Source organism: Colias philodice, chromosome 26, assembly GCF_061535455.1.
Source record: "Colias philodice isolate Cphi_HAF_F1 chromosome 26, ilColPhil1 Martin Lab GWU primary, whole genome shotgun sequence".
Lineage (NCBI taxonomy): Eukaryota > Metazoa > Arthropoda > Insecta > Lepidoptera > Pieridae > Colias > Colias philodice.
This window is the reverse complement of record NC_143111.1, coordinates 8,558,966-8,584,580: the sequence shown is the minus strand read 5'-3', so window position 1 is coordinate 8,584,580 and position 25,615 is coordinate 8,558,966. Positions and strand designations below refer to the sequence as shown.

The following is a 25,615-nucleotide window of genomic DNA, read 5'->3' as shown; positions in this document are numbered from 1 at the left end:
GTTTGAGCTTTCTGTGCAAGTTAAGCTTTCCATGTGGTTTGAGCTTTTGATGAAAGCTTACCATTCCATGTGGTTTGAGCTTTTTGTGAAAGCTTACCATTCCATGTGATTTGAGCTTTTGTGGAAGTTTAGTAGTCCGTGTGGTTTGAGCTTTTGTGAAAGCTTACCATTCCATGTGGTTTGAGCTTTTGTGAAAGCTTACCATTCCATGTAGTTTGAGCTTTCTGTGCAAGTTAAGCTTTCCATGTGGTTTGAGCTTTTGTGAAAGCTAACCATTCCATGTGGTTGGAGCTTTCGTGAAAGTTGAGCTTTCCATGTGGTTTGAGCTTTTGTGAAAGCTTACCATTCCATGTGGTTTGAGCTTTCTGTGCAAGTTAAGCTTTCCATGTGGTTTGAGCTTTTTGTGAAAGCTTACCATTCCATGTGATTTGAGCTTTTTGTGAAAGCTTACCATTCCATGTGATTTGAGCTTTTGTGAAAGTTGAGCATTCCATGTGGTTTGAGCTTTTGTGAAAGCTTACCATTCCATGTGGTTTGAGCTTTTTGTGAAAGCTTACCATTCCATGTGATTTGAGCTTTTGTGGAAGTTTAGTAGTCCGTGTGGTTTGAGCTTTTGTGAAAGCTTACCATTCCATGTGGTTTGAGCTTTTGTGAAAGCTTACCATTCCATGTTGTTTGAGCTTTCTGTGCAAGTTAAGCTTTCCATGTGGTTTGAGCTTTTGTGAAAGCTAACCATTCCATGTGGTTGGAGCTTTCGTGAAAGTTGAGCTTTCCATGTGGTTTGAGCTTTTGTGAAAGCTTACCATTCCATGTGGTTTGAGCTTTCTGTGCAAGTTAAGCTTTCCATGTGGTTTGAGCTTTTTGTGAAAGCTTACCATTCCATGTGATTTGAGCTTTTTGTGAAAGCTTACCATTCCATGTGATTTGAGCTTTTTGTGAAAGCTTACCATTCCATGTGATTTGAGCTTTTGTGAAAGTTGAGCATTCCATGTGGTTTGAGCGTTTGTGAAAGCTTACCATTCCATGTGGTTTGAGCTTTTTGTGAATGTTTTTAGCATTCCATGTGGTTTTCAGCTATTTGTTAACTAGCTTTTTTAGCTGCCAGGTAAAGTTAATTCAATTTCTATTCAGTCAGAATTTAATATTATTATGTACTTATGTATAAAACTAATCTTATGGTCTTAGTATTTGACATGTTTCAAACTCAAACATTTATTTATTCAATTAGACTTCTTCTAGAAGCACTTTTGAAACGTCATTAGGTTTATCATGGCTGTAAGCTACGTATAACAACTTTTCTCCAAAACAGTACAGCCGTTTTGCGTTATACATTCTTCAAATATAAATAAAACTTTCACAAAATATAATATCGCTTAGTAAAGGTACACAAAAGCATATCCTTTTCTCAAACTCAATAATTCTTTACTCTATACTCAATAATTCTATACTTATCATTGTGCCAAATTCTATTCGGATCCATTTAGCCATTCTAGTATTATTAAGTAGCAAACATCCAAATGTTATGTTAACAATTACATCTTATATAATATCTAATCTAATATTCTAATATTCTAATATTTCTAATATTTCTAATATATATTATAAAGGCGAAAGTTTGTAAGGATGTATGGATGTATGGATGTATGGATGTATGGATGTTTGTTACTCTTTCACGTAAAAACTACTGAACCGATTACAATGAAATTTAGCACACATATAGAGGGTAACTTGGATTAACACATAGGATAGTTTTTATCCCGGAAATCCCACGGGAACGGGAACTATGCGGGTTTTCCTTTGCAAACGCGGGCGAAGCCACGGGCGGAAATCTAGTTAATAATATAAATTAATAAATCAACATGTACTGGGAGTTAATTTCATAAATATTGGGAAATCGGTCAATCATAATTTATCTTATATCTATCATTATTATTATACATTTGATTGGTATCATAATAATGTTGTGAAATTCCTTTTTTATTATGAAATAATGTCCTTAATTATGCAATTGTGTATACAAGAATAAGTATGAAAGTTTGTCTGTTTTGCATTTCAATTAATTTAGCTATTTAGCTATAGTCAGATAAATGGTGCACATTTTAATCAATTTCCGTTCTAAATTGCACCCAAGGCGGATCAGCCGTTTTTGGCATGAAATTGTGCTGCAAACACTTTCACAAAAAATCGCTTTTATTTATAGTAGCGACATCTTTGAAGATATAATGGCATTTGTCTGAACATTTTTAGGTAAAAATATAATAACAAAGTTGAAAAACCTTATAATTAGGTGTGTAATTAATTGGGAGAATTATATTATGATGTACACGAAGTTAATTGTAAATATTTAATGTAGAATTTCACGTGTCTAATGTAAAATAATGTTATGCTTTTAGTTTTTAGATGGATATGTAACATTGCTTCAAAATTTTAGAAATTTTAATTTGTTAAAACTCTCGTAAGAGTGTCTGCATTGGAAATGTAAATGGTTTGATTATTTAGTTTTAAGGCGGAAAATTTTATATTATCATAATTTATGTCTTGAATAATTTAATTTAAATATTTCCCATGTATGTGATGAAACAAAATACACAGAATTTGATAAGAAAAAAAACTTTACGCAATACTAAATTCAATGTAATCAACTTACATGAAGCTTTATTAGATACGTGCGAAAATAATTAATGATTTATCCGAAATTCTGGAGAACTGGAGATTCCAGTAATTAATATTGAGATAAGTAATTGATTTAAGTGTGGACGTAAATAATCTTCCATTCAAAAATAGATTGAGACAAAAACAATAACTATTGTGTAATAAAACAGACCGAAATTAATATCAGAAGATAAGTTTATTTCACAACATTGTGAACGCGATAAAATTACACCTAACATAAGTATATAAATGTGCCTGCAATATGCAGAACATCAGTTTCAAAAACTACGCTAAACATGGTTTGGGAATACGGTTATGGACCTTCTTGTCCTCCAGACAACTACGGTAGAGGCCCTTGGGGGAGACGAGGCTCACCGCAGTATTTTGATGCTCATCAATACGATTCTAGAGATTGGTGCGGTCCTTCTTGGTTTAATTGGGACTGTGATCGCAACTTTCATGAGGGCCGGAGAGGCCCTTCCGGTAGGTCGGGAAGAGACAGCGATAGAAGGCCAGAAGGCTGGAGAAACTCTTCTTGGATGAACAGAGATATCGACCGTTGCAGACCAGAAAGTTGGTGGGGATCGTGGTGGATGTGGGACAAAGATTGCTGGGGATTTGATTATTGCGGAACCTCACGACCTGAAGGCTGGAAGGGACCTTTAAAGCTCAGGAAAAGAGACGGTCGATCTTACTGTGCTGAATCGGAATGCGAGTCAGACGGATGGAGAGGACCATGGTGTTACTGGAGAAATGAAACTGGTGAACATCGGAGACCACGTAGGAATAAGAGAGATAATGATCCAGATGACAGGCCTGAAGGATGGAAAGGACCGCCATGGTGGTTCTGGATGTGTGACGAATCAGCTCCTAAAGAAAATTCTGGGCATGAATGGAAAATGTATTGTAAGGAAAATGAAACTGACAAGAAGTAAGCTAAAATATCGTTGCTAAAATCTATACCATCCTGGTATTGACTAAATAGTTACTCTTTATTTAATAATGTGGTTTTATTGATTATAATGTGTAACTATTACAACTCTATTACATTAAATGTGATGAATTTAAATAATATTTAAATAAAAGTATTACAAATATGGTGGTTGAACAAAAACTCCCTTTTTATGTATCGCTTTCAGTTTAATTCCTTCCAACAAACGTTAAGATGACACAATGATAATGAGTAATGACAATGCAAATTGCAATTCGTGTGAACAATAAAAATATAACATAAAGTGACGGTAGGTCGAAAACAAACGTCGTAAACATACAGCCCACCAAGGACAAATTTTCAAAATTTTCCTTAATACAATTAACCGATCAAAACATGAATACTAACGAAAGTCTTTACACGAATTTAACATCAAATACAGAAAAAATACAAAATAAAATATTACCACATTGCATGCTTTCTTACTAACACGTGCTAATACGAACATAATATTATGAGGCTCGAGAGCCAACAAAAATCAACATTAGTTGGTAATTGGCAAAAAACACAATTTAGAAACAGGACGTTTAATTACATTGTTTTTACATTTAAGACTGACAACTCGCGTAATTCCGTCCAATCCGGGATGTTTTTCAACTATAATACCATATAACCATCTTCCAGGTGGAAGATCATCCTCCACTACTAACACTAAATCTCCAATTGTAGGTTCAGGAACAATATTGTTCCATTTATAACGATGGTAGAACTGAGTCAAATATTCATTTGACCAACGACGCCAAAAATCTTGTGTCATTTTTTGAGTCATTTGCCACCGTCTGAGATTTGTGATATTGGATGTTTCGTAATTGACATCAGGGGGTAAAACCAGAGGTTCTCCCACCAAAAAGTGTCCTGGTGTCAGTGGGATTGGATTGTCTGGATTCTCAGTAATTTTAGAAATAGGCCGAGAATTCAGACAAGATTCTATTTGACAAAGTAATGTTGTCATTTCTTCGAATGTTAAAGTTGAATTCCCAACAATGCGTCTTAAATGATGTTTCGTCGATTTTACCCCTGCCTCCCATAGTCCTCCAAAATTTGGGGAATGGGGAGGGATAAAATGCCATTCAGTCCCATTTGTAGCCAGTTGATCTGCAATTTCCTTCGCTATACTCGACCTCTCATGAGCATATAAAGATTTGAGTTCTCGTGCTGCACCCACAAAATTTGTCCCATTATCGCTCCATACTTCAGCGCAATGACCACGGCGTGCTATAAAACGCTTAAACGCTGCTAAAAATCCCTGAGCTGTAAGGTCACTTACTGCTTCGAGATGGATAGCGCGTGTGGCCATACAAATGAATAAGCAAATATATCCCTTGAATGACCGATTACCTCTGCCTTTAGAGGTTCTTATATTAATAGGCCCTGCATAGTCTACTCCACTCTTTAAGAAAGGTCGACAAGCAGTAGATCTTTCAACCGGTAGTTGTCCCATCAACTGGTGTCTTGTGCGAGCGGCATATCGTACACAACGAACGCATTTACGAACACACAGCCGTATTAAATCCTTCGCACCTATTATCCAGTATTTTGATTGCAAATAATTTTGCATCAATTGGGGACCGCCGTGAAATGTTCTCTCATGAGCATCCGCAATAATCAAAGTTGTAAACTGTGATTTGCGAGGAAGAATGATAGGATGTTTTCTCTCATCACTAAGGATTGCCTGCTGCAGTCTGCCACCTACTCGTAGAATACCGTCTTCGTCAATTATTGGATTAAGTGAGGTAAGTTTACTTTTTTTATTTATTTCTTTTTTATTTCTTAAATCTGCAAGCGCTTCACCGAAATGTTTTTCTTGGCATCTTTTAATACATACTTTTAAACTTTCTCTTATTTCAAAACTTGTTATCCAATCCTTATGATCTTCTACTTCCTTTTTTCTCATCCTTTTAATTAGTCTTTTACAGAGTGCAGTAACCCGGAGCAGTCTTCTCAAAGATGAAAACCGTGAGTATATTTCTTCTTCGGGATCTGCTTCATCATCGTAAGTATTTATTAAGCAAATTTTCATTTTTCTTTCTTCTAGATGTGTATCTTCTATTTGACCTCTTGTAAAATTTATATCCTTTTCTTGCAGCCACTTCGGCCCTTCCTTCCAGAGTTGAACATCCCATTGCGTTCCGCCACGCGATGCACAATCTGCAGGATTATCTTTTGTAGATACGTGTTGCCATTGCTGCGGTTCCAACGAAGTAATAATCTCCGACACACGGTTGGCGACAAAGGTTTTCCAACGACTAGGTTGTCCTTGAAGCCAAGCGAGCACAATTTGTGAGTCGGTCCACGCATGAATAGAAGATTTCTCCATACCCATGGCTTGAGACACTTCTAGCAGCAGTCTTGTGAGTAGTACAGCTCCACAAAGCTCCAATCTCGGAATCGAAACTTGTTTAATGGGCGCTACCTTTGTTTTGGAAGCGATTAATGCAACATTAATTTCCCCATTGGAGTTAACCACTCGCAAGTACACAACTGCCGCAAATGCAACATTTGAAGCATCGCAGAAGCCATGCAATTCGCGAACTTTATCATCATTATTGATGTTGATCCAGCGTGGGATACTAAATTTGGTAAGTGTATCTAATTCACTTCTATACTTGAGCCAGTCCTTCAGTAATTGTGCAGGAAGTTCATCATCCCACTCAATTCCCGAGAGCCATAATTTTTGTATAAAGACCTTGGCTGAAATTATTACTGGCGCAAGCCAACCAACAGGATCAAATAATCGCGAAATTTCTGAAATAACTTTTCTTTTTGTTACAGGAGGAGAGAGCGGTGGAAGGTGTACTAAGTATTCAAATTCATCAGTTCTTCTGTTCCAGGTAAGTCCTAAAATTTTCATGATTTCATCTATTTTTAGTTTCAGGTTTTCTGATTGATCTTCAACATCTTCATTAATCTCTTTAAGTATTTCTTCGCTATTACTGCTCCATTTTTGCAAAACAAATCCACCTCCTTGTAGAAGTTGTGTTATTTCCTTATAAATTTGCTTACCTTCTTCCACAGAAAAGCAGCCTGACATAAAATCATCCATGTAAAAATCATGAAGTACCCTTTCAGCAGCCAGCGGATACTTTACTCCATCGTCGTGTGCAACTTGCTGTAATGATTTAACAGCGAGATAAGGTGCTGAAGCCGTACCAAAGGTAACTCGTAAGAGGCGCAGATGCTGTAGTCCTTGATCTGGATCTTCGCGCCACACAAAACGTTGAAAATCTGTATGTAATTCAGATATTTTTACCTGTCTATACATTTTTATAATGTCAGCGACAAGACAAATTGGATATTGACGCCAACGCATTATAATGTGACGTAAGTCAGGTTGTAGTGATGGGCCTACCATAAGTTCGTCATTCAGTGTGATGCCATTGGTTCCTGGACAAGAAGCGTTGAAGACAACTCGGACCTTGGTAGTATCCTTATCCTCTCGGATCACTGCATGGTGAGGTAAGTATACAGCATCAGCCGAATCTTCTTCATGAGATGGCACAGTTTCCACGTGACCTAAATTTTTATATTCTTCTATGACAGCAGCATACTCAGCCTTAAGTTTGGGATTTTTTAATAAATTATTCTCAAGCCGATTAAATTGTTTTATTGCAATAGCCTTTGAATTACCATATTTGCAATTTGGATCATCGGTTCGAAATGGTAAATTAACTATATAGCGTCCTGAACTATCTCTCCTAGTAGTTGATGTGTATATGCTCTCACATTTAATTTCCTCCTCTGTAAGAAGTGATTTATCAGAGGCGAATTGATCCGATTCAAGCTCCCAAAACTTCTTCATAAGTTCGTATTCATCATTTTGATGAATATGATTGCACCAAATAGTGCTGGAGCTCGATCTGGATTGAATTGGACCCGATAGAATCCAACCCAGCTGTGTATTTTGCGCTATTAATGCACTGGGTGAATCCTTGATCAGACCTTCAAGCAAAATCTGACCGTAAACATCTGCTCCAAGGAGCATGTCAATTTTATTTGGTGTTGCAAAGAAAGGATCTGCTAAAACTAATTTAGAAACTTCAGGACTAAGATTAACAACAGCATTCCTTTCCGGAAGTACTGAGGTGAGCTTATTGAGCACAAAAGCTTGGACGCAAATTTTAAAGTTGCAATGGCGTGATTGAATCTCAATTTCTACCCTCGCTTTAGAGGCAACAGAACGTGAGTGGTCACTACCCAAACCAATAATGGAGCTTTTGTGTGGAATCTTTCTTAGCCCAAGAAGTTGAACTGCAGCTTCAGTCAAAAATGAAGCTTGTGATCCTTGATCAATGAGACATCTTAACGTGATCAATGAGCCTGTGTGTGACCTGGCATTAACTAATGCGGTGGCAAGTAAAACTTGTCCACTGAAACGTGAAAAGCAGGCTCTGATATTATTAATATTTTTTACCTGTGTTGATGTAGATGCTGTTGCTTCCTTAGCATCTGGTTCTGCCTCACTCATTTGAGGCTCCGACAGAAGCGATACATTTTTGGGATGTAGTAAAGAATGATGTTTCTTCTTGCAAATACGACACCTGGAAGACTGGCGACACGAATATACATTGTGACCTGCACCAAGACAATTAAAACAAAGATTATGTGATTGGACAAAATTCCGTCGAGTATCAGTCATTTCTCTTGAAAAACTTTTACAATTTCTTAAATGATGATCATTAGAACAATAAATACATTTTAAATTTGAAATATGAAACGCTTTCGGAGCAACATTAGTTCTATATTGTTGGCTATTTTGTTTAGCTACCTTAGGATCAATAAATTCTAATGAACGTGAGCGGATTTCTAAAAATTCTATAAATTCTTTATATGTTGGTAATAAATTACAATTTTTACTACTTTGCAGTTCCCACTGCTTACGGGACTCGGAATCTAATTTTAAGCTTACAATATAAATAACAATAGTGTCCCAAGTACTTACATCTATTGACAAATTTTTAAGTGCAAACATACATTCATTAGTAGTATCTAATATTTCGCGTAACGCCGTAGCTGATTCAGTTGTTACAGTTTTTTGATTCATAAATTTCTTTAAGATACAATTGGCAAGATACTTTTTGTTGCTGTACCGATCTTCAAGCTGTTTCCAACATAAATTATAATTTTCTGCAGTTATTGGTATATGTCGCAAGAACTGTTCCGCTTCTCCAGTGAGTTGACATTTTAAATAATGTAAGCGTTGAACATCATCCAATGTAGGGTTACTATGTACCAGTGACAAAAACAGGTCTCGAAAGCTCGTCCATTCTGCATATTTCCCGGAGAAATGTGGAATAGTAATCTTTGGTAATTTAAAACCTTGTTGATTCGAATCTGAAGCTGTGGTGCTGCCATCTGGCGCATGATGTACAGTGGTTGATTTAACTAAATTAGCTCGAGCTTCCCGCAACTCATACTTATAATCGATGTATTGTTCTTCGCAATTGCCATATGTATCAGCCTTGACATAAGTAGTAGCATTCAATTTATCACTTTCCGAAACTTGAATAATTTGTGTGTGAGTTTGCAAAAACTGAGACCAAAGTTCTTCAAGCGCATCTAATCTTGTCGATAAATACGCATCATTCGCTAAACGTTCTTTAGGCGATTTCTTAAAATTAGATCTAGCTTTTGTAATTCGATCATATATATTGTTTTGCACTTTGATATAAGATTCCATCTTTCAAATACAAAAACTAACAAACAAAATGAATACACAAACACATTAAACAAAATGAATATACAAAAAACTTTATAAAAATTTATAGGTTAAATATTTGAAATACGTAATCCTATAAATTAATTTATACATTAACTTGATATTAATTATTAACTATAGGAAATCCGACAAAGATTTAAAATACAATATTCATAAACTGATACGCATTCACCGTAGTACATTCTATCTCGATGGCATTCACAGATTATAATAAGTACTTAGGTTATTACGTTAAGTATAAGTTTCAGCGAAACACGTAACTTTGACCTATTTAACACGTCAATCTTTAAAGTACAATCAATTAACTTTGCAATAGCAATTAGCACGTTTTATATACGATTTAAACTTAAAGTCCCAATATATTAAAGTCCAATTATGTATTATGATATCTCGAATGTACTCACGGTTTGTCCACTTATTTACTCACTCACAGCACTTATACACAAAATAACCTCCAGATGCAGATGTGAAGACACGATGATAGAACACCCAACTCGATATCACGCTGACCATTATAGTTGTATGTACGTACTATTAGTCGTAATCCACCAATAATAATTTCATCGATATTGTCGTAACTCCAAAGCCAGTATTCTCCAGTATCGTTGTATATTATATATTATATCTTATATCCGGCAATCGTAAGGACCGTGAACAAAAACTCCCTTTATATGTATCGCTTTCAGTCGGAGCCTCAAATGAGTGAGGCAGAACCAGATGCTAAGGAAGCAACAGCATCTACATCAACACAGGTAAAAAATATTAATAATATCAGAGCCTGCTTTTCACGTTTCAGTGGACAAGTTTTACTTGCCACCGCATTAGTTAATGCCAGGTCACACACAGGCTCATTTTGGTTGTTATTTATTCAATAATTGTTGAAGGTTGAAGGTTGTTATTTATTCAATAATTTTACAAACAGCATAGTGGCAAGAGCATTATTTTTTTTTTGTGATTTTGTTTCATAATTCGTGTAATCAGAGGAAAAAAAAAGTTAAATTAAAATGATAATTTTTAAATGTTCTTTAAATGCTCGATTTAAAAACAGAACTTGGGCTGATTTTTCAATCCTTGGATAAAACTTATTCGTCGAATAACGTAATAAACTGCCATATAAAAAATGTATTCTAATTGCCCGTATTTGACAGTTTACAGACTACTTTTTATTATTATCGTGTAATACTTTATTGGACGAGTAAGATTAATCCAAGGATTGAAAAATCGGACCTTTATGTACTTATTAATAAAAAGTATGTATTTAAAAATAAATAAATCGTCTATCCATACTATATAATATTATAAATGCGAAAGTAACTCTGTCTGTCTGTCTGTTACTCAATCACGCCTAAACTACTGAACCAATTTTCATGAAATTTGGTATGGAGATATTTTGATACCCGAGAAAGGACATAGGCTACTTTTTATCCCGGAAAAATGACGCGATCCCGGAAATCCCTCGGGAACGGGAACTATGCGCCATGCGGGTTTTTCTTTGACTGCGCGGGCGAAGCCGCGGGCGGAAACCTAGTACATCATAATAATATTATAAAGTGCATAATTTAAAGATAAGATTTAATTGAAAAATTGTATTTAGAATGAACAAACAATATCAACAAATTGAACAACCTTGAATAAAAATAAACTCAATTTTAATTATAGAAATGGATTATTTTTATCATAAAACGTAAATCTAAAACTGATAATAGTCTTGAGAACTAAAATCATATTTTTAACACCACAAACATATCCCGTATGGTCTAGTGGCTAGGATACCTGGCTTTCACCCAGGAGGCTCGGGTTCGATTCCCGGTACGGGAAATCTTTTGTATTTTTTATTTCAATAAAAATTATTAACTTTGTAATATTTTGCAAGGATTTTCGTTACACTTTTATAATTTAATTTATACCTACATATTCTGATATTTTTTTCACCTATACAATTTCGTGTAACATGCCTTAATATTTAAGTAAGTTAAGTCTAAATTTTAATAAATAAATAAAAATGAATAATAATACTATTATAATGCGAGTTCCATAAAACTTTAGCTTATATCGGTTCAGAAACTTCGGCGTAATCGATGTACATACATAAAAAAAAATATACCGGCCGAAATATATATTCTCCTTTTTTTAAATCGGTTAAAAAGCTTACAAAATAATTATGTTATACAAAAATTGTTTATTGCTCAAAATTTTCTACGCCCGTGTGTCCTGGCTTTACACCTAACTAACACCAATTAGCATAATAAATGGGATCCCTTGGTAATTGTTCAAATATCCCTGTAATAAAAATTTAACGTTCGCAAACCGTAAAATATGATTTACTTTGCATTTTTATTTGATGTTAACGTCATATGTTATAATGGCTGAAAGGGTAGCCTTAAGCGCGTCAACCCGAAATTTTGTGTTAGTATTTCGGGTCATTTGTAACAGGATGGCGGTTCTACAGGGGTCTTAGTACGCAATGACAAAAAGAAAAATGATGGTCAGAACGCTGATACCGGATACCTTAAGATACTGTAATATAAAATATAACAGTATCTTAAGATAAAATATTATAGTATCTTCATCGTGTGTGACGCGCTTTATTCATGATACGTGAATTTAATAGTGTGAGCGAGAAGGATGTATTTTGAAAATGGTGTCTTGCTCTTACCGTGTTAAATGTTTATAATGCTTTTACGGTTTGAAAGATTTAATGGGTGTGGTTAATTACACACAAAAAATCCCAGACTACTACGAGCCACTTCTCTAGTTTTAAAATTTACTTATGATTAAAAAAAATTTATGTAGGTGAAATTTTACAGAATGGCAAATAATAGTTTACTGTTACATTCGTTATCTCGTATTTAAAGTAATCGTTAATCCCATAATCTATCTGTACCATAATTTTACAAAATTCGATATGTTATAGCCTGTGGTTATAACTCATACTCAAACATAATTAGTAAAAACACGTATTTGTAAAATAAGACTTCTGAATCGCCATAACACAGATAAAAATAAGTAGGTATGACGTACTACCGGTTCGGAAGGCAGTTTGTTACTTAGAAAAGCTGACAAGAAACTTTTAAGGTAGTATAACCTAGGCCCATTAACACTTAAAAACAACACATGGACAAATAAATAAATCTATTATATATCATCCATGGTAACAAACTATCACGTTTATAACACTAGGATTTAGTAAAACGTCATACAATCTTGCCTTCAGCGTAAATTCAAACACCGATTTCCAATGGTCCGTGGCTGAGTTTTATTCAATAAACAAAGACCTCCGAGTTGAGAATATTGAAATTGAAGAGTTACATGGAGACATTGATAAAAATATGATTTCCTTTTAGAGTAAACATTTCCCTCCGCATTCCGCATTCGAATCGTACTCTCTTGTGAGCTTTGAATACTGAGGTAGATTGTGGTCTAAAATATAGACTTTTGTAAACGAAAAAAGTTCAAAAAACTGATTTTTAAAACACGCTTTTATTCCACTTTTTATTGTCAATAGGGAAGCCACAATCTCAAAAGATATTTTTTTAATGGTAATAGGGAAGCGCTTGGCCACAATCTCGAACGATGTTAAGCTAAGATGTGATCTAAGATGGTACTTCCCTAGAAGGTACCTGTTCACCTGTATGTTTGTATGTAACTTAATCCTTTAGGCTTTTTACCGACAGATTTAATTCTAACTTTGTACATTTATCGGGTCGGTGAAAATACAATAATTTCATGAGTTCAAGCGTGCTTAATCAATACGTTGCTGGATAGTTTGTTTAAATGTGGCCAGAATATCTCAACATACGTAATGTTGAGATAATATCTCAATAGCTACTGCACCTCAATACGCAGTATTTATTCAACATTAACCTAACTGCGAAGGAATGGAACTCCCTGCCCGCATTGGTCTTCCTAGAGAAATACAACCTAAATTTATTCAAGGCATGTCTTAGGTGAAATGAATCTATCTAGGCAGGCATGCACTTTAATAGACTGCATAACTCATTATTATTAGGTAGTGATGCAGTCAAATGCCTGGCACATTTATTATAAAAAATAATTTAAAACCATAGGTATCTTTTTAATATAAATATTATTCACGCACCATTAAATCAACCCGCTGCCACTCACACCGTGCGCCTATCCCGATCGAATACAGATTAGTTGCACCGTTCACGAGCAGCTAGGAACCCATCAACAGTGTAATAGCGGACTGTTAAACCCTCAGGTCATTCTGGCGTTGATACCATGATCACGGATGATGCACGCGATAACAGATCATCATGCCTTTGTATTAGTGGCGTGAATCGTGTGATTGTATTATTCAATTTACATGTAATTTATGAAATGGAATTTACAATTAACCTATTTTGATGGGTTGCACTTGAATTATAGGTTAGGTTGTGGTTTATCGTCTGTGTATGAGTGGGTATATAAATTTGTATAATGTGCGTTGGATATGTGCAAAATTATTAGGTATTTTGTAAAGGCCTACAATATAACACTCGTGTAAAATCAAACACATGAAAATACAATGCCTTCATTAATTTTTTTAACGAAATGGATACAATTTTAATTCTCGACTGTACAAAAATAATAACGTCATTAATATAAAACAATTAACGTAGCTATATTTCAAAATTTTACATTCATTGATTACTTTTGTGTCCTTTACTCACATCATATGCTTAACATTCCTCGTCCTTTAATATATTTAAAAAATCATGAAACAAAAATCACGAAACAATCGAACCCACTACCTTCTAATTTATCCACACAACCCCAGATCCCAAAATCCTTAATTAAATTCCATAATTGGAGAAACAAATAATGTAAATGGATGATATTTTCTCTTTGTTGTTACTTCAAAGGTAATTGGGACAAAACGGGGGATTCATTTATCTATTTAATTCTGTGCTTTCTTGAGATTCGATTAAATCTTTTGTTGGCTGAGTGAGGTATTTTTAACTGACTGCGCAAGGGTTTTGTTGATTTCCTCTTGTGATGATTTATATAAATATAAAGGTGCTCGTAAACGGGCTAGTTTTTTGACAATTTCTTGCTGCAATAATATAGCTGCCAAGTTATTTACTAACCTAATTAATAAATGTACCATTTTGAAAACTAGCATATCCATTATGAGTCACAACAGCACAGTTAATTAAATACTCGTGTTAGTTATTTGGTCATTTGTAACGAATTTCCTTCCCCTGCAGATTTGATAGAGTAAATTATGAGTTGTCAGCCAAATGAAGCGATCATGCTTATGGGACGCTGCGTTCCAGTGCAGTATAGCGCGACTTAACGCTTTGATACTTTTATTTTAATCCATATTACTTTTATGGTTCAAATGTAATGGCTAGATTCATCAGTAAAGTCTATTCAACGTTTTTAATATGCTTTTATTAGTTGTTTGTATGTAAGCGACTCATTTAGACTTATTTTTGATACACTTTAAATGGACAGATTCAATTAAAACTTTGCATCAGGCATCGGTGACAATCCATATTTTCATATTTTATCCAGAAACTGTGTAACCTGCTAACCGAAATACTTGTGAATTACTTAATTTACTTTTATTCACATTCAGTCTATTTATTATTTATGTAATATTCACTGTATTGCAATATCAGTAAGTGAGTTAAATAAAATTATTTTGTAGAGTATTTCTCTTAAGAACTTGTTTTTTTTTTGGTGTCTCTCAATGTTAGCCAGAAGGGCTTCTACATTTTAACGCGGACACGATAAGAACTTGTAAGTGATCCTCGTTTCTCAATGATTGCGTTTTAAATAATCTAAAATGCACGTAAAATTATTTTTATAATTAGATTAAAATAGGTCTTTTCTATGGCGTAGGTTTTGCCTGAACTCTGTCCTTACACCCAATTTATATTAATTACAAACCCAGTTTTAGTTTAGACATGAAAACAACAGCTTAATTTCATAACAAACTATTCTGTATTAACATAATTTTGTATTAAATAATCTGGATTGTTATAAAATAAATTAATCTTATATACGACGGCGTGGGTTGTTCTTCTGCTTTTTACAGCGATTTTAAAATATAACATTACATTGTTAGATGTTTAGGATTACATTCAATGAAATGGATATTTGAAAATTTTTAACGATAGATTAAAATCGACTATGATGTAGGATTCGAACATCCCTTTAAGTAAGAAGGATATGATGCGATTGTGATGTGATGTGATGCGATTTTATGCTACCAACAACATATTTTAAGCAATGACATGAAATTGAAATCACATAAAGTATCAAAACCACTCAATTATAATACAGCACTGCTAACATTGCATTTGTCGCCATTCTCAACAGTTCCCGTTGGAATTAATAATTATACCATAGATTTCTATTGAAATGCGACATCGCAGACATCATTGTAATTATTAATCCGATAACAAAGGTTCTGTGGATATTAGATTTTATAAAATAAGCTAAAGGTTTAAATAATTAATTAAAGTATTGTTGAAGGATTTCATTGCTTATTATCAGTTTAATTAAGCTTGTTACTGACAGATTGTAGAGACAGTTTTGTTTATGGACGTAATAAATTATTCCAGTATTTTATTTGTGTTATTTTAAATACGGAAGACTGCGTGTTTGTTTGGCAATCACGCATAAACTAATGACGGACGTTTATACAAGTTACTGTCATAAATTTTTAATACTTTTTACTTCCTTATCTATAAGTACAAAAACAGGTAGAGTCCAGCTTTACTGTTGGCAAAAATTGAATCCCTGTAGGGAGTGTAGGGTAACAGGTAATAACTTTATAATCTATCTATCAATAGTTAAAAAAGTTGATTTAATATATTAAAACTACACAAGCACAATCGGTATAAGTTTTGTAAATCGTGATTATTTATTTCGTGTTTATATCTACCACTAGTTTGAACCAAACTATCTGCTAAATTCCTTTACATTAGCTTTACATTTACATTGTAGTTTTGATACTTTTGAGTGACTTTTCTAATTTGTTGTATTAGAAAAGTCACTCCAAAGTATCAAACTACACAATCCCGTGTCCAGCCGCAGTGGTTCTTGCGGAATTAATTACACCCTCAGTTAGCAACTGTGTTTGATGTTTGTCGAGCGCAGACGTACTTGTCACTTGGTGCAAATAAGCTGACAAGTGGGCCAAGCGCTGCCATTTCGGGAATACCTTTTAGTCAACTCGCGTGACGGGGGAGGAGACTATAAAATAAAGAGCGTGTGTGCCGAGCACATGTGTCAGAAGTGAAACTTCTTTGGCAAGATTCAAAGATACGGTCACCTTACTCCATGACGTGACGGTATTGCCATGACGCGACCTTGAAATTTGACACTCAACGCGCCTAAAAAACTTTGCACTTCAGCAAGTACCTAGTCTATATCGTTTTGGGGGATTATTTTTACGCATATAGTTAGCTATCGGGTAAATAATTGATGATAAAGTAGTCCAGGATCTTTTGGGACTTCTTTTGAATTTTAAAGTCGAATAAATAGCCATTCTTCCGAGTATATTATCATCAAAAATTAACCAAAGTCATTCTGGGATAAACTTCTGCGATATAATAGTCAACTAATGTGAAATTAATTTTTATATCGGTCGAGTAGTTATGTCATAAAACATGACAAAGGAATGCAATCTTTTCTAAACAACTAATAGTAGTAGTAGCAAAATGCATTTTTATGCGCTAGCTCTTGCTCAGTTAAGTTGAGATGGGATACTAAGATACAGTGAGAAAATATCTCTTATGTTATTCAGAAATAATATTGTGTTCTACTGCCTAAATAGCTGAGTTATCCTACTAATATTATAAATGCATGAAAGTTTGTGAGGATGTGTGTGTGTTTGTTACTCTTTCACACAAATACTACTGAACCGATTACAATGAAATTTAACACACATATAGAGGGTAACTTGGATTAAGACATAAGATAGGTTTTATCCCGAAAATCCCACGGGAACGGGAACTATGCGAGTTTTACTTTGAAAACGCGGGCGAAGCAGCGGGCGGAAATCTAGTCTTTTTATAATTTAAACTGTTAAATTTATGAAAATATTTAAGTAATTACGTAATTTTGGAGAAATACGAGGAGTTCTCATCAATTTATTCCTAAGAAAATAAGAACTACAAAACTAAAATATTTACGTCGCTATTTTCGTACGGTCCAAAATATAAACTTAATTTTAAGATGCAAAATTATTTATTTTATCATGCTTAAACTTGGAACCCAGTCTATTAATTAAGCCTAGACATTGCTTCAGTTTCTGGGACGTACCTAATTTATTACTATGCAAATTAATTTCGTCATATTATAAGCCTGTCTGCACATCAGTAAATCTTAAATATCACGTTTAATTTCAAAGCAATATTGTGTTAAATTGTTATTTATAAAGGTTTTCAAAACACAAGACAGTTTCATAAATTTTATGAAATCGTCTTGCGTTTTTAATTACCTTTGCAAGATTAATTATTAAAGTGTTTTATTTATTGCACTATGAAACAGACGAAATTATGCTCAATTTTCTTAAGAATATTCTATAACGTTTAAAAGATACCTAAAGAAAAAAAATGCAATTCGACGTCCCCCGCGAATAATCCGGTAATGACCTATTACGGGGTTCTTCATGTTATGCGTTTTTCGGCATCTAGAAGTTAAAATACACCATGTAAATTTTTTTCAGAATTTTTCTATCTTTATTTACGAAGATATAAAAAACTACGCGTTTATTCCATAAAATAACATTAAAATGTATTTGAAACGAATAATATGGTTTTAGATCTTTACGAAAAATAATATCAATATGATTTGACAGTAAACGTTGTTACGATATTATTCAGGTAAAAAGTTTTCTACATTATTTAATTAAGTGCTAGTACAGGCTTATTCGGGGTTTTATTAAGAAATCGATTTCCCGCTACTTTCATTATGGAGTGCAAGTATGCAAGGTATTTTTTTAAATACTCTTTCTATTACTGAGCAAATGATTTACACAGCCTTAGAAAAAATTAAAAGAGATGAAAGTTTGATAGATAAACGAGGCAGGCATCAGAATAGACCACATCGAAACCTTCATCTTCATCTTCATTAGATGCTGGTCGTCCGACTCAGGTTCTACCTGCTGGCCAAATAAGCCCCCATCAGTATGGCTTCATGCCACAGAGGAGCACCGACGACGCCCTCTATAGACTAGTGAGCCACATCAGAAATAAGAGGGAGGAGAAGAAGATTTCTGTTGTGGTATCTCTAGACATAGAGGGAGCCTTCGACAGCGCCTGGTGGCCAGCCATAAAGGTGCGGTTGGCCGAAGTTGGGTGTCCGGGGAACGTTTTTTTTTTTTTTTTTTTTTTAATATCTGGTTTTTCTTGCAATCTGCCTGAAAATAGGCATTTAGCTAGAGGTTATGAAGGTAAAATAAATGACTTGAATGGTATTAGTCCAATGACCAATCCATTATATTATGCTAAGACCTCATATTATGAGGTCCTGTGGGGCCTTTCTTTTAATTCTTTTAAAATGTCGGATTTCCGTATCCATCAGATTACAGGCAAGTGCGTTTGGATGGTTTTTTAAACGTTTTGCGTAGCTTTTCAGCCTTGCGGAGATCTCCTGTTTCACTAGGGGTATATTTAGGTCACGATGTAGTTGGTTATTTGTGACATACCACGGGGCATCTGTTATCATCCGCAGCATTTTTGATTGGAACCGTTGCAGGATTTCCAAATTGGAGTTTGATGCCGTGCCCCATAGCTCAATTCCATACGTCCACATAGGCTTCAGTATGCATTTGTAAAGGAGTAGCTTGTTATCCAGCGACAGGCCGGACTTGCGCGACAGTAGCCAGTACATCTTCCTAAGTGTCCTTCTTCCTAAGTGTAAGCCCAAGAGATTTCCTTTTATTAAAAATGTGTGTTTTCCAAGTAAGTTTTCTATCCATATGTACACCCAAGTATCGCACTACTTCGCATTGGGGTATTTGTATATTGTTTAATTTAACAGGAGGGCAAGAGTTGTGTCTGAGAGTAAAGGTCATATGAGCCGATTTGACCTCGTTAGCCTTGATGCGCCAATCTCGTAGCCACTGTGACATCTCATTTAGATTCCGTTGCAGAATATTGGACGCAATTACTGGGTTTTCGTGAGTAGCCAACAGTGCAGTATCGTCTGCGAAAGTTCCCACAAGTACATTCGTAGTTACGGGTAGGTCATATGTGTATATAAGGTATAACATGGGACCCATTACGCTTCCCTGTGGAACACCCGCTTTGATGTCGTGTATATCGGATCTTTCATCTCCCACCTTTACGTAGAAGTGACGTTGAGTTAGGTATGATTTTAACAATAGATGAAATCTGGATGGAAGTATTTTAAGTATTTTATACATCAGACCTTCATGCCATACCCGGTCGAATGCTTGTGAGATGTCGAGGAAGGCTGCCGAGCAGTATAATTTTTTCTCAAATGCGGTATTAATCTTTTCAACGAGCCGATGAACTTGTTCAATTGTTCCGTGCGCCACACGAAATCCGAACTGATGTGAGGGTATTATCTGTAATTTATTTATTTCAGGTAGGAGTCTTTTCATAAGAAGAGTTTCAAAAACTTTAGATGGTATGGGCAGCAGGCTTATGGGGCGATACGATGTTACTTTATCCGGCTCCTTTCCAGGTTTGAGAATAAGTATTACTTCGGCTGTTTTCCATTGTTCAGGAATGAACTCACGACGCAGTATAGCATTGAATATTTGTGTTAAGAATGTAATACCGACATCTGGTAGTTCTCTGAGCGTTTTTGCCGTTATAAGATCATAGCCTGGAGCTTTGTTTAAATCTAGTTTATGTACGACCTGTTGCACCTCTCTTTTTGTAAAGCATTTGATCGGTGGAGAAAGCTGATGTATAAGAGACAGAGTATCCCTAACTTCGTCTATTTTTGTTGAACCTAAGTCTGTATTTGGAGTAAATGTTACGGATAGGTGTTCTGCGAATAATTTTGCCTTGTCAGAGTTACTTCTCGCCCAATTTCCATCTTGTTTGCGTAGGGGTGGTTGGAAAGTAATCGGTCTTTTAATATTTTTCGTGACTTTCCAAAGCGAATAATCCGTTGCAGGAGTAGCGTCCAGGTCACGCATAAAATTTTCCAGATGTTCATTTCTTATTTTCTCAAGTGTATATTTTAATTTTTTAACCAGCTTGTTGTACAACCTTTTGTGTTCGAGATATTTAGATTCTTGCCATTTTTTCCTAGCTTGTCTCTTTTTTTGTACGAGATCTGTAATTATTTGTGGATAGGTAGGTACACAATCTGATTGCTTTGATGTATCGGGAGAAGATTTCCAGGCTGCTAATTGAACACACTTATTAAATATTTCCACAGCATTAGTTATGTCATCATCGGATTTAAGTGGGATATTAGTGGTCATTGTTTCCTTTATTTGTTGTGCAAATTCATTCCAATTAGTTTTTCTACTATGAAGTTTGCAGGGCGTGTTAACTTGTAAGGGCTCGTTATATAGTTCAGCTAAAATTGCAGTGTGGTCAGAAGATAGGTCAAAACTAGACATACAGCGTAGTGATGACATCGTTAGGCCTTTGGTGACAAAGAAATCTACTAGATCAGGCTTCTTTTTAACGTCACTCGGCCAGTAGGTCGGTTCTCCGGTAGACGAGACTTTGAGGTTAAGACGATGGATTGTCTTTGCAAGTTCGCGGCCCTTAGGAGTTATAATTCTTGATCCCCAGTCGGTATGCTTCGCATTGTAATCACCTCCCGCTACAAATTTCTGGCCCAGGGAGTTGAAAAACGAGGTGTAATTTTCGCTTTTGAGGTTGTGCCGCGGGGGCATGTAGAGGGCTGATATCAATAGCGGACCATTTAAGGACTGTATTATAATATTTGTAGCTTGGATTTCATTGCTAGAGAAGAAATTTGTAGTATGGTGTTTAATATTTTCTTTGATTAATATAGCTGAACCTGCGTGAGCTGTACCATCAGGATGGTTTGTATTATACAATTTGTATTTTGGCACTGTAAAAAAGCTCTTAGCGGTAAAGTGCGTCTCAGATATCAGCATAATATCTATATTATGAGTGTTCATAAACATTTTTACTTCGAGAGCATGGTTTGATAGCCCATTGGCGTTCCACAAGGCAATTTTTAAGGGTCTGAATGTAAATGCAGTTTGGACATGAGGTTCATGAGCAGAGTAGTCATGGTGGTCATTTGCTGCATCATTTCTCTGAACATGTTCATAATTTGCTTAAAGTCACCTGAGTTGACAGTTGGTTCATATATGTGTTCTGAATTAGTTGGATCTTTGTCGTTTTCTTTATTATGTTTTGTTGGTTTTGATGTTCGGGTATTATTAGTTACTTCAGCGTAAGTTTTGGTTCGGTTGGTAGATTCTGTTTCAGGTAATTTATGATGATCTCGTTGTAAGTTGGTAACATAAGTACTATTAGTTACATAAGTTTTATTTCTAAGTGGTGGATATTTTTGCTTTTGGAGTTCTTTATAGATTGAACAACCTTTATAATTAGCTGGATGGTTACCATTACATAAAACACATTTAACTTCCTCGGACCTTTCCTTGCGCGAACACTCAGCGGAAGTGTGGTATCCAGCGCATTTGATGCACCTAGGTTTTCTGCGACAGTACTTTTTAGTATGCCCATAGTCCTGGCAGTTTGAGCATTGGGGTATACTTCGCTTAGGCCTAGGAGGTTCAAATTTGATGCGACAGTTTAGAAGTCCTTTTATATTGTATATTTCCTTATTATTTGTCTTTGGTTGTAGTTCAATAACAAACATATCTAAGGCCTTTTTAGTCCCCGTTTGTTTTATGTTCCATATGTTAGTAGCTGTGTGATCTAATGCAGCAAGCGCTTCTCTAATATCTTCAGTGTCAGTTGATGGGTGCATATGTTTCAATATTACCTTAAAATTTCGTTCTTGTTTCGGCTTGTAAGTATAATATTCAGTATTTTTAGTGTCCAATTCTTTTGTTACTATTTTAAACGCTTCGCTGGAGTGGGGTTGAATTTTTACAACGTTATTTCGGATGACTTTCAATTCAAATAATCCTGGAACTTTTTCATTAAGTAATTTTGTTAACGGTCGTATATTGTTCACTTTATCCACGAAGAGCGGTGGCGGTCGCGGTTGTTTCTCTGGTTGTTTTTCTTGTGGTAAATCAGATGGTAAACTATCAAGTTCAGCAAAAGAGTTTGATGTAGGCACAGGTTCACTTAGCCAGTACGTATTTAGTTTAGTCTGCTTTAGGGCTCTATCATTTATAGGGCTATCGCGTTGCCGTTTCTTACCTTGGACACTGGTCCAAGTAGTGTGTTCTTTGTTTTGACGCAATTGATTCTGATGGTCGCAAGTTGCTGTAACATTAGCACGGCTTACTTCTGAGAGAGAATGTGATCTTGGTCTATTGAAAATACCAGTTTGGAGAATTTGTTGGGTTATCTTTATTTGTTTTTCTGGGGGTAATTGGTTCATTTTGAGTCCCACGAGTGAGGTCGATAATACAGGTCACATATGGGGTAACGCCTATTCCCATATGAAGGCACAATACTTCAAAGTGAGCCAGATCCATTGAAGTTGGCGCTAGAGACTGATCTACCCATCAGCCATGCATCCTATCAGCACGTAACCCACCTTAGGATTTGGGGAATTTTTAATGAGGTTTTCTTCCTCTCGATCCAGGCGGTAAAGCCAAGACCTCCGATCTCGCGAAACATGACCACGAGGTAGCGGGTAGTGCGGGTCATTTCCTATCCACACTGGCAGGGCTTTTTAGGCCATGTTGGTCAGGTTATTTTCTGCCGCCCGACGTTCGGCGTTGTTACTCATTTTGCACCACCCAGGGGACACGTGTGGGGTGGGCCTAGGAATAGGTGGTAAATCCCACGGACGCGAGTAACTTTGTCCCCCTAACGGAACGGGGAACGTTAGGCGGGTGATCAGCAGATACCTGAGTGGAAGAGGTGTGAAAGTTACCTAACTTTCACACCTCTTGTCCCCCGCATACCTGCGGGTGTGAAGTGAGTAGAGAGACCAACAAGGGGTGCGTGCAGGGTTCCATAGGTGGGACGCTCCTGTGGGACCTCTTGCTGGATCCTCTGCTGTGGGTGTTATAGGAGATGGATGTGTTTTGTCAGGCTTTTGCCGACGACATTGTGCTAGTGTTTGATGGAGATACTGCTTTAGAAGTAGAGACGAAGGCAAACTGCACATTGAGGAAAATTGACGAATGGGGTGTCAGAAATAAACTAAAATTCGCGCCACACAAGACATGTGCCCTGCTCTCGACACGAAAATTAAAATTTGACAGGCCACGACTTGTAATGGGGAGTGTGGACATCCAATATTTCGAAAGTATTAAGATACTGGGCCTTACTATTGATGGCGGCCTGACATTCAACGCATATGTCGGGAGCGTTTGCAAAAAGGCAATCGCCCGTTATAAGCTATTAGCAAGAGCAGCTAGAGTAAGTTGGGGGCTTAAACCCCAAGTAGTTAAGACTATATATATCGCAGTTATAGAACCGGCTATCTTGTATGCATCAGCAGCGTGGGCACCCACAGCGGAAAAAATGGAGGTCCAAAAGAGGCTTAACACCGTTCAGCGGGGTTTTGCCCAGATGATCTGCAGAGCATATCGGACTGTCTCTGGGGATTCTCCCTCTTGACCTCAGGATACTCGAAGCTTCGAAGCTTTATGAGATCAAGAGGGGTGTGTTGCACCCGGCGGTGTTGAGGGACAGGGAGATGACGAATGGCACCCGCGATACGGACCCACATACGGCAGAGCAGGTAGAGCTGGGTTTGGCTTGATAGATGCCTATAGCCTATAGGAACGGCAGCAAGATTGCGGCCGTCGAGTCGGAGCCGCCCTTTCCGGAAACCGGATTACGATCTGTGTCCTGTTTCATTCGTCAAGCTTATTTTGAGACAGGATACGATCAGCGAATGGGATAGGAGATACGATGTAGGAGGAACGGCCGGAGTCACGAAGCCCTTTTTCCCAAGCGCTGCTGCTGTATACAAGGTAGTCGCGAAAAAGACATCACACACCACACCACACAAGTACTGACTGGTCACGGCGGATTCGCCTTCTGTGAGGTTCTGATGAGGATTCTGATTAAATTTTAACTGTAATAGGACCATAGTATAATTTTCATGATTGTGTAATCATGTGTAATAGTCGTGTTTTCAGTGCAGTGTCTATTTTCTATGATAAGAATAACTATCGTGTTTTGTGAAACAATCCAAAGTTGTTTCATTTACTAAAATGTCCTGTATTTCATAAAACATACTATAATAATCATCAAATAATACTTAAGTAAACTATTCGAATAAACAGTAATAGTTATAACAATAAAATGTACGTTACTGTTAAACAATCGAATAACCAAATAATAGATTATTACAAATGTTCAGTATACAAAACAAATAACACGAATATTAGCGCAACAAGATTTTACGGTTGCCGTCGAAAATATAAATTTACACGAACAATATCGTAAGTGACATTACTGACCAGAGCTTGACCTACACTAGTATAGTAAAATGAATCCAGCTAAATTATAACGAAGCCCTTGGGACTACTTAAATTTTGTTGAAATAACCAGATAGCTGAAAAAATTAGCTTCCATATGCGATACTAAAAGTCTCTGATTCTTGTTGTTTAATGGAGTTATTAAGGAAAAATGGTTTTTTATTTTTCCTGAACATTTACACTTTTACGATTACCGGATTATTCGCGGGGGGCGTCGAATTGTTCTTTACCTAAAAAAATAATTTTATAGTTTTATTATAATTATGAACAGACAAATTGAAAAATATAACATCTGCCCAGATTTTTCACAAAGTTTTTTTTGTCATTTCTCATCCACAATGTTCAACGGAGTGTAGAAGAATATCTATTTATCTATATTTACCTAGAAACAGTTTATTTACCTAGAACATCCAAAGTGCTAACCGTTCAAGACATCATGGAGCTTCGGAAATTATCACCAACACCCGATAAGGCTTATCTAAAGCCACTTGCTCACAATATTGGCGACCCTAAGTTATGACGATGCTCTAATAGGGTAATTTTGGTTGGAACTTGAAGCATAGCAGAGTTGCATTATGTAAATATATAGATAGATTTGTTTGTAGAAATACGTAGTAATTTGAAGGTATTTTATGTGTTTTCTACTTACATATTGTGTGATTTTCAAATATTAGACATTTTTCAT

At 35.9% G+C, this 25,615-nt stretch overlaps 1 protein-coding gene and 1 non-coding gene across 2 annotated transcripts; one reads left to right on the top strand and one right to left on the bottom strand.

Moving 5' to 3' along the window:
- Window positions 1–4,127: 4,127 nt before the first annotated feature.
- On the bottom strand, window positions 4,128–9,320 carry LOC149477063 (uncharacterized). Its single transcript, XM_089711595.1, has 2 exons — window positions 7,314–9,320; window positions 4,128–7,196 (listed from the first exon to the last, which is right to left on the bottom strand). The coding sequence occupies exons 1-2, from the start codon at window positions 9,318–9,320 to the stop codon at window positions 4,128–4,130; spliced, it is 5,076 nt and encodes a 1,691-aa protein (XP_089567721.1).
- A 1,785-nt stretch (window positions 9,321–11,105) lies between these two features.
- TRNAE-UUC (transfer RNA glutamic acid (anticodon UUC)) lies at window positions 11,106–11,177 on the top strand. The gene has a single exon. It is a non-coding gene; the product is annotated as a tRNA-Glu (tRNA).
- Window positions 11,178–25,615: the final 14,438 nt, after the last annotated feature.

Excerpts from the sequence above, each read along its gene's own strand:
- LOC149477063 (XM_089711595.1), bottom strand. The coding sequence starts at position 9,320 with ATGGAATCTTATATCAAAGTGCAAAACAATATATATGATCGAATTACA. Across the intron at positions 7,197-7,313 it reads ATAGTTCAGGACGCTATATA|GCTGAGTATGCTGCTGTCAT; the intron begins GTTAATTTACCA and ends CCCAAACTTAAG.